At 35.1% G+C, this 10,691-nt stretch overlaps 1 protein-coding gene across 1 annotated transcript; it reads left to right on the top strand.

Moving 5' to 3' along the window:
* Nucleotides 1–9,194: 9,194 nt before the first annotated feature.
* LOC106763555 lies at nt 9,195–10,055 on the top strand. Its single transcript, XM_014647728.1, has one exon. The coding sequence runs from the start codon at nt 9,195–9,197 to the stop codon at nt 10,053–10,055; it is 861 nt and encodes a 286-aa protein (XP_014503214.1).
* Nucleotides 10,056–10,691: the final 636 nt, after the last annotated feature.

Below are 10,691 nucleotides of genomic sequence, written 5' to 3'. Positions count from 1 at the left end.
TCGAAGAACTAGGAGTTTTGACGTTAAAGTTCGGGTTGAAAAGAAAAATAGTAAAAATAAAAAAAAATTTAGAGCGACCTTTTACTTCTTGATGAAGAAGAAAACGTCAAAGACACGTAGAATTTGACGCAATGTTGGTGCTCTGCTAAAACCACACAATTAATGGTGCCCCAAACACTCATATGCCCATCACGTCAACGCTGCCAAATGTTGTGACATTCTATTGCAAATATATCATCCATCGTTTAATATTGGATTAAAAGAAAAATGAAATAAAATGGAGTAAGCGAAGAAATAGGTTAACATATTTGGATTTCATCTCAAGTTGTACCATTCGAAAACCTTCCCTAACCAAATTCATGTTAACTTTTTTTCCTTTGTTTTGCCGTCATTCCTTCACTAAACAAAGACATTTCTTTGTTAACGATGAAGGCATGGTGGAAAAACAGAGGAAAATGTTAACACTTATGAATTTTAAGTAAACCCTTTGAAAACCTATCCTACATAACTTCCGCAACCAAATTCATGTTAACTTTTTCCTTCGGTTTTCCATCAATTGCTCCTCTAAACGAAGTCATTTCTTTGTTATCCATGAAGGCATGGCGGAAAACCAAAGGAAAATATTAACATTTATGAATTTCAAAAACACTCTCCATTATTTTGATTGTTTTAATTTTTTTCATCCTGTTTTTGGTTATAATGTATTTCATCATCTTCAGACATCATTTTTGATGTTGTGATTTGTAAATTAGATTTCATTTTGAAATCCTCTAAGATACAGGACGTCGGTTATCTAAAAATATGATGATTATCTCCAGGCCCTTGCATCGAATGTACTCAATATTCGATGTCAACTGCATAAATTGAAGTTGTTTCCACCACAGGAAATCAGATAGCTCTGAATTCTAATGGTAGAAAACAACTCCAAGCCATTTAAAACACGAACCATACATTGTTAAAGGATGAAGTTGAAAAACTTTTTTATATCATTATTTTAATTCTTAAAGTTGTTTCATCATTAAACATATTGTGAACCATATTTCTTTTTCCTAAGCACTTTCCTTTCAGTAAGATAACTTAATCATTTATGTACTATAAAAAGCATTTTGTTTAGTTGAATGTCAAAGGCCACCTTCATATGAACTGAGACATGAATGAGGCACTTTGACATTCAACCGGTCATATTGCAATTTAAAGAACAAACATGTTACGAAATTGAAGGAAAGGGAAAGGGCTTAGAGATAAAAGACATGAATGATAATATGTTCAATACGGAAACGGGAAGCAAGTTATTAAATATTTTAGTTCTCAAAGTTGTTTCAGTATTAAACATATTGTGAACCATATTTCTTTTTCCTAAGCACTTTACTTTCAGTAAGATAACTTAATCATTTCTGTAATATAAAAAGCATTTTGTTCAGTTGAATGTCAAAGGCCACCTTCATATGAACTGAGACATGAATGGGGCACTTTGACATTCAACCGAGCATATTGTAATTTAAAGAACAAACATCTTACAAAATCGAAGGAAAGGGAAAGGGCTTAGAGATAAAGAACATGAATCCTAATATGTTCAATACAGAAACAGGAAGCAAGTCATTAGTTGATATTCAAGTCATATTTATAGACAAACGTAGAGAATTTCGGATTCGACGTTCAAACATCATTCAGTGAAAAAGTTAATAATAAATCTCGTTTGTTTCAGGTAAGAACAAATTGACCCATAATGTCGAATGACAAGGGCGTGGGACGTTAAATTGGATGATTAAACAGTAAAATTAAAAAAAAAAACAATAAATAATTGACGACCTTTGGCTTCTGGTTGAGGAAGACATCAATTGTAATTATAGATGACGTACGTCGTGTAATAATGCTTAGTGGCTATATTTATAGATGAACCGATGACGTACATCGTGTAATAGTGCTCAGTAACTAACCAACACCATCTCGTATGGACGTCGAAGCCCTACCGAGTGTGACGTTCATACATCAATCATAGAAAAATTAATGTATTTTGTTTGATTCATACAATGAAAAATTGAGTACCCACCCCACGAAATTGTGTACTTTTCAATTATCGAGGTGAGATTTGGAGGGATGCAATGGAAGTTAAAAAGTTTGATGTGCCCCTCTGTATTTATATAATTCCACTTTAAATTTTAATAAGTTAATATAATCGATTCAAAGCATTATAAATTAAGAAATATAAATGAGCTTTTAATGATGATTTATGGTGACAACGTGGCTGCTTATTGATCACACGTTTGTTAAAATATTAAAAAGCATAGAAATAATGCATGAGAGAGTTCAAATTTGTTTTTCTAATAATGTTAATCATAGTATTTTATTTATATTAATAACTTATTATAACTATTAAATTTTTCAAAGTAATTTATTTGAATGTGACCAAATTTTTGTTTTAAGAGTTCATTTCAAATTTTATCTTCATTGTGGACTTTTTATCTTCGTTTCAATTGGTCCTTTCCAAATATACAGATAATAAACTAGTGATACATTGTATATTGTCAAAAAGTTGTTAACATATCATGGTCCTTAATGGATAAAAGGATAATGATACTTAGACAACATTTTTTTGACAACATTTGAACATCATCTATGTGTCATTTTGTGATTGGTCCAAAATTACTTCACAATCAATAGTAATAATCATAAATACCACCGTGGACAAATCATAGAATGACACGTAAATGATGTTCAAATGTTGTCAAAAAAATGTTGTCTAAGTATCATTATCCTTAATAAAATTGTAGGTTGTACAATCATAACCTGGCCTGACCGTCTCGACTATTTGCTTCGATTGGAGGTTCATAAGAAAGAGATGGAGACGCCATAATCTAGAAGGTTGGTAAGTATCAGAAGAATCACAAAAAAGATGTTAACCTTTATAAGAATCATTCTAAACCAATAACCAAAATGCAAATGTATATTATAACTTCCAAAGTGGCTACACATATATTTGGTGCCCTACATACAGGTATAAATGTTTACGGCACCTAAGAAACCCTAAAAGAAAGTCCAATAACATTCGGTCGACCTTCAACTTATACTCATGTTAGTTTAGTCTGAATCACCCATCCTAACATTCATTTATAGGGTCAACCAGTGTCGATTGTTAATCAAACTTAACCTGCCTTTAGCTTCGACCCAACTCATTTTGTCTTAATTTTTGGCCGAGATAGGTCTGTCTTGACCTTTAACTCAGGACAAATCTTGTACATCGATAAAACCTGACAATTCTAGATACACATTATCCCTTCTCAATCTTTGGCTTTTGGTTTGATGCACCTCAGTTGTTAACTTGTCTCAATCTTTTCTACTAACTATCAATTTTTGTAAACAATAATCTATCTTCACCTTTAGTTTATCACTCAACTTAATCGTTATTGAAACTTAAAGTATTATTTTTTTAAAAATCAATTAAAGTATTTTAATATAATCATACCTATCTCTTAGTTCAGATTTAAAAAAACATTCATTTCACATAAATTTTAATCATATAATAATATTTATTATGATATTAATTATTATAACTAAAACTGAATTATCATAAATTGTTGTTTATTATTATTATTAATATGAAATTAAAATAATATTTTAAAGAAATAAATTTTTATTCTCTTTAAATTTCAACGACAAATCCTTCTTATATTTTATAATATGTAAATATTACAAGATAAATTTACACAAATTCATAAAATAAAAATTAAAAAAAAAATATATGTAAACCTTATCTTAAAATATAATGGTAACAAGAGGTTATGGGCAGTTTAAATGAAAAAAGGAAACAAAAGGACAGGGGTAACGGGAGGTTATGGGCGGTTTAAATGAAAAACAAAAAAGGAAATAGAAGGACGGGAGGCTGAACAAGAAAACGTCGAATGTCAGAAATATTTGACGTATTGTTTGTATTTTTAAACCAGAGAATTTGAGAAAGGCGTTCTGAGAATTCTATTCAGACATGGTTTCTTCATCATCATCATCAAGAAGAAAAGAGAAGGTTGCCCGGGTTACAAGAAACGTAAACCCATCTGGATGGATAAGTGATGAAGAGATCCAAGTAAAGTTTTTATATTAGAGACATTTAAAAAGAAGATTATGTTTAATCTTTTCTGTTTTTGTAAATTCATTTGGTTCCCATTTCTAAGGTTTACCGAGTGTTTTTTGTTTATCTTTAGGCTGTGTTTCGTACGTGGTCAGCGAACTTCATCATATTCTCCAATGACACCATTTCAAGTATTTTTTTTTATCTTTAATATCTCATATGTATGATGTATGTGCTTGTGTTTGTGTTATTTTTTTTCGATTCTGGACGTATGGTATATGTATAATTGTTTATTTTTTCCTTCAACGTTCGATATTTATGTTTGTTCGTTGTCAGTGAACTTTGTCATCTTCTCTAGTATCACCATTTCGTTGTTTGTTCTAACTATAATTTACTAACTTTGTAAACAGGTATGACGAGCTCTGGATCAGGTCAGACGGGAGGAGGTGGTAGATCTGGGACTCAGATGCCTGGTGTCACATCCCGTCGGGTTAATGATAAACCAAAGCAGGTGAAGTTTGATCCTAACACATTTGTGGCTATAGGGGAACATGCAACAGAGTTTAAGAGTTACTTGGGCACACTGGCAAGATTTCATGTCCCTATTCTCGCTACCCGTTGGGGTGATGTGTTAGAGGTTGACAAAAATCTACTACGACAGGATGTTTTGGTATTTTTAAGCTATTTTACTACCATCATTGACTTATTTTCGTTGAACATGCTTTAACTTTAATTTTCTTTTTAAAAAGGAAAATTGGGTTATTCCTGATGATGAGAGGATAAGGAAGAAGATTTTATCCCAAATTGCAACCCGATGAAGGGACTTCAAGATGATAATGACACGTAAATTCGTCTTTGGCTCTAAACAGAACGAAACTCCCTACACAAGGTATAAAATATCTGATGAGGCGTGGGTGCAATTTAAAGAATCTACACTTACTCCTGAATGGCAGGTATGTTTTATAATATTTTTCTTTAGTCACACAAGACAAGATGTTAATTTCTGAATTATATATGCTTAATAATTTTCATTTTTTCATAGGTGAAAAGGATAGCCGCCCAAGACAGGCAGAGGCTTAATGATATACTACACGTACTTTCTCGTGGTGGTTATGCATTATTAGAGAAAAAGATAAGAAAACGTCGAGCTGATGAGTTAGGTCTTGAGTCACCTGATCTAGCACCTCCACCAGCTAGACATGAATTGTGGAAGGCTGCACGGACAAAGTCCAATGGCCAGTTTACATCCCAGTCTGCTCAGGAGATATCCCATAGAATTGTAAGTGGAAACTTTTAACTAATTACCATAGTTCATAAAAAATTATGTAACTTTGTCTATTATGATATGCAAGATGAGTTGGTTGAGCAAGAGACTGAAGGCACATTTTGTGCCAGAAGTTAGGAAGGACATCTTGGTAGCAGCCACAGGTCAGCCAGACCGTCCAGGTCGTGTGCGTGCTATTGGAGGAGCTATTGGATTGAGGGATTACTTTGGCCCTAAACCAAGAAGCACACAAGTCGTGACTCCAGAATTGGTTAGTAGCATTAGGGAATAGGTGCAAGTCCAAGTACGGGAGCAAATGGAAGAACGCTTAAGAATGCTCGAACAAGAACTTGCGATGATCAGACTACGACAACAACAGCAACAATCACAGCAGGAGGACGCCCCTACAGATGATCCTACCGCACCGCCTGCGAGCACCAAAGACTCATGCTCTAATGCAGATCGTATAGATATCAATATTCAGTATGAGTTTTTGGTTGATGAGGATTCTCCGCGTGCAGTGGCCATTGGAGTACAGCTTCCAGGAGGCCAGACCATTCATTGTGCTCCTTTATTGCCCACTGACGTGCGTGTAAGGATTGATGATGTTAGAGACCCCTAGGCTCGAGTGCCAGTGTCGACAGATGGAATCCAATTCGTGGGGCAGGCCTTAGGCACATTTATAGCTTGGCCTAAGGCCTTGATCGTTCCATATTTTGGCCCACCAGTGGTATTTTATTCTTATTTTTACTATCTTAAATAATCCGTTATAATTCATGCTTTGGTTAAGATATTATTCAAACACATCATCTTTGATTCTTTCTATATGGACACTTATAGTTAGGACTAGACATGAAGAATTTCTCTTGATAGCAATATTACCTAGACATAAGAATAAGAGGATCATGTTGAGATTATTGACATCACAAACTCTATATCAATCTGGTTTTTGATGATGACAACCAATGCTTAATAACAGTACACATGTTGTTGTTTTAGATGTTCTTGTTCTGAAGTTGTTGTTATATCTGTTGAACATGTTTATATGTATTGTGTTGTATGTTCTTATGTTAATTGTGTGATATACCCGTGGAACATTCTTGTATGGAAATGTGCAATATAAATTGGATGATTGAAAACATTTTATTTCACATTTCTGGAAGTGAAAGATCGCAAGCACCTTTATGAACTTATAATAGTGTGACAAAGTTCTAGTACAGTCGAATACACCTGTAATGGATTTGACAATCCTAAAACCTTTGTACAGATTTTGAACATCAGTGCTTTGTGACGTTTTGGATTGAAAAGAATTTCAAAGTGCTTTTTCATGTATTAGTCGACTTGATTATGTGTACATTCGACTGTATCTTTGATCTATTTTGCAATTCTGTTATGCTTACGCGCTCCAACGACTATATTTTTAAAGGTTAGTTAAGCATTGATGACTTAGTCAACTGTAATAAATGTGTGTTGTTTTTTGTTGACTGGGAGCCTATGTGTTGACTGTCTGTTATAACTGTTTTAATACAGTTGAGTAGATTAGTAGGCAATTCGACTGAGAAACAATCTGACTAACAAAAAACTATAAATAAAATGAACGCGATTTGTTCAAAGACTTTTGAACACTGACATTTTCATTTCTTGTTTCAGATTGAATTCTCTGTTTTAACATCTCCAAGAATTCTCCAAGAAGACAGTGATGATCTTTCTTGAGAGAGATTCAAAGGGAGAAGGCAATTGCGCTGACTGCTTGATCATTATCTGCACGAGGAAGGTGCTTCTTGATTGATCTTTGAAGGCTTGGCATCCTGTGAAGGCTTGGCAACCTATGAAGTCTGGTGTGATAGGCTTGGCATCCTGTGAAGAGTGCTAGTTACACGTTGAGGATTGTTCACGTGGGTTCAGATTGCAGAAGAGGGGATTCTTGCTGCAATTATGGTTTTGTTGTGCAGCTATATTTTGGTTTTGGGTTAGAGAAGAGATTTATATTTTTGCGTGAGGCTTCTATAAATTCCTTGTTGTAAAAACCGCAACCATTATAGTGCATTTGCTTCCTGGGTTGGAAGGACACTGGAAGTAGGCATTGTTGGCCGAACCAGTATAAAAACCAGTGTTTGATTTTCTCTATCCCTGCACTCTTTAAATTCAGTTGACTATATCTGTTTAGTAGTCAACTGCGTTTTTCCGCTGCATTGAAATTTTCATTACTTGCATTTCAAGAAAAGATCAAAAAGCATTATACTTTTGTTTCAAGATTGTAAAAAGATTTTGTTTTTGAAAGAACACCAATTCACCCCCCTCTTGGTGTAAAGAAGCCTACCTGTTTTCCTAACAGATCAATTGCCTAAAGCTTCTGAAGGTAATGCATGAATAATTGCTAGGGAGACTAGACATAGTAAACTAGTAATTAGGAGTAGGCTCTTTTCACCAAGACATTGGGTTTAGAGTAAATTAGAAAGTGGAATGAACATTTGATAAAGAAGTAGAATTGAGTAAGAATAATAGATATTAGAGAGTGGATTAGGATGAAATCGTAAACCCCAACAACACCATTCATCCATATCGTTTTATTGCCAATTGATAAATTATCACATGCATGTTTATTTTTTGTTTTGCATTTGAAACACTAAATTTCGTTTACTCAAGTTCTATGATTTCAAGATATCACACAAATGTTTAGGCCGCAGAGTCTCTAGGGAAACGATACTCGGACTTATAGTTTTATTATTACTTGATACGATCTAGTACACTTGCTAGACTCTTCACAAGTTTTTGGTGTCGTTGTCGATGACTCATGGTTTAATTATTCTAGTAGTGTGATTATTGATTGAATTTGACTTGATTTTTGTTTTGTTTTTCGTTTTTGTTTTTATTTTTATATAAAAGTGCTTTTTAGGGTTTTTTTTCTTGTGTTTGCAGGAGGCAATTCGTACTAGGAGCAAGAAAAATCAATAACCTCTTCTTGAAGGATTAAGTGAAAGAAGGGGGAAGAAAGTTAGAAGACCATCTAGAGAATTATTCCCTTCTCCTGACAGACTTTTGCAACCCTCACCAATAGCATCACAGCAAAGCATAAAGATGGCTGAGGAGGAAGCTCCTAGGAGACGCACTGTGGCAGATGCTACTACTGTAGTTGGCCCTCAACATTTTACTAGCATTACAAGGCCGACGGTCAATGCTTTGAACATGGAGATGAAGCCGACGTTGATTCATTTGGTGCAGAGTAATTAGTTTGATGGACTGTCACATGAAAGTCCATATGATCATATCACCACGTTTAATGAGATTTGCAACACGGTGAAGATCGACGGAGTGACGGATGAGGTTATCAAACTTAGCTTGTTTCCTTTCTCATTGGGAGGCAGTGCTAAACTGTGGCTAAATTATTTTCCCCAAGAAAGCTGTACAACTTGGGAGATTGTGGTGTCAAAGTTTCTGAATAAATATTTTCCACAGTCTAAAATCACCAAAGGTAAGATGGAAATTTCTTCTTTCAGGAAGGGCATGGAGGAAACCCTAGGCCAAGCATGGGACAGACTTAAAAGTCTGCTGAAGAGGACACCTGTGCATGGATTTGATGAGACAATTGTGGTTCTCACATTTCTTGGAGATCTTGGTACACAGTCAAGGCTTATGTTGGATGCCTCAACTGGAGGTAATATCAAGAGAAAGACTGCTGATGAAGCCTATGAGTTGATTGAAAGCATGACAGCTAATGAGAATAAAACTCATAGTGAAAGGGGTGTGCCAATTCAAAATAGAAAAAGAAGAGAAAATAGAAAAAGATGAGAGAGATCTTCCTAACCTTAAATAAGAAGAGAGAAAAGAGAGAGTAAGTGTGAGCACTTTAGAGAAATCTTCAACCAAATGGAGATCACTACGCCATTGACTGAAGCATTGCAACAAACTCCTGTTTATGCTAGGCATGTAAAGCCATATATTGGAGAAGAGATAGAGAAAGCTATGGAGGAATTTTGCAATGGCCCTTTGAAGAGAAAACACCCTCCAAAAATGAAGGATCCAGGAGGCCTTACAATTCCTTGCACCATTGGGAGTGTGAAGATAGGGAGAGCTTTACTTGATTCGAGTATTAATTTGATGCCCCTATCTATGTTGAAGAAGATTGGTGGTCTGACATTGAAGCCAACAAATATTTCCTTGGTTGTGGTGGATGGATCATCAAAGAAACCTTATGGTGTGGTGGAGGATGTGGTGATTCGTGTTGAAAGCGTTGAATTCCTGGTTGATTTTGTGATAATAAAGATGAAGGAGGATGATAGGATCCCGTTGATTCTTGAAAGGTCGTTCATGAAGACGACCAAAGTGGTCATAAGTGTCTATGATGGGGTGATTATGCTTAAAGACCAAGAAGAAAAGGTGATCTATAATCTCTCCAAAGAGAAGCAAATGCGAATAAAAAAAAGGGCTAAGTATAAAGCTTCAAAGAAGGATGCAGCAGTTGATAGGCCTGAGTCTGCTAAAGTGGTTAACAAAGGTAATAATTGTGTTTTAATGCTGGTAAAGGAAGAGGAGAAGGTTGGAAAAGGAGGGATAGTCCACTTTGACTTGAAGGATGCATTATTCAAGCTTGGTACACCGGTGAAATACAAGAAGAAGATGTGGGTGGTGAAAGGCTTTCAAGAGAATAGAGTGATAGAGATTGAAGATCCATATTCTAAGAGAGTCGAGAAAGTGGACCGGAAGCAATTGATGAGTTGGTGTGATTAAGGCAAAGAGAACACCAACATGAAGGATGGAACGTGAGCTTTAATAGGTCAACCTAGTGAAGCTAAAAGAGCGCTTGCTGCGAGGCACCCTAGTGATTGTTGAACATTAATTTCCTTAATTTTGGTTTTGTAATTTTTGGATTTTTGTTAAACAATTTTTGTTGGGTAGCATTGACTTAGGGATGCTAGGTTGATTATGTATTCACTAAAGGATATAGGCTCGTGACGTTAAACAAGCGCTACCTAGGAGGCAACCTGTTAACGGATTGGCAAGCGTACCAAATCGTTCAAGTAATAATAAAATGGTAAGTCCAAGTATTGTTTCCCAAGAGACTCAAAAGGCCTTATCGTTCGTGTCAATTAAGATCGTAAGACTTGAAAACAAAAATTAATTGATTGGGTATGAGAACAAAATATAAACATGCAAAAGAGATTGATTCAATTCACGAGAAGAAAACGATGAATGAATGGAGTTGTTGGGGGTTTACAATTTCATCTTATCCGCTCTCTCTTATTTACTCCCCTTGATTTATTTGCTTGATTAACGAATTGTTATGCAACTTTCTTGGCCTACCCTTAATCCGATCCCTCGGCAAAAAGAGCCTATTACTAATTACTGGCTTGCTATCCCTAGCCT

Source organism: Vigna radiata, chromosome 6, assembly GCF_000741045.1.
Source record: "Vigna radiata var. radiata cultivar VC1973A chromosome 6, Vradiata_ver6, whole genome shotgun sequence".
NCBI lineage: Eukaryota > Viridiplantae > Streptophyta > Magnoliopsida > Fabales > Fabaceae > Vigna > Vigna radiata.
Note: the sequence above shows the minus strand (reverse complement) of the source record. Positions and strands in the feature narration are given on the sequence as shown.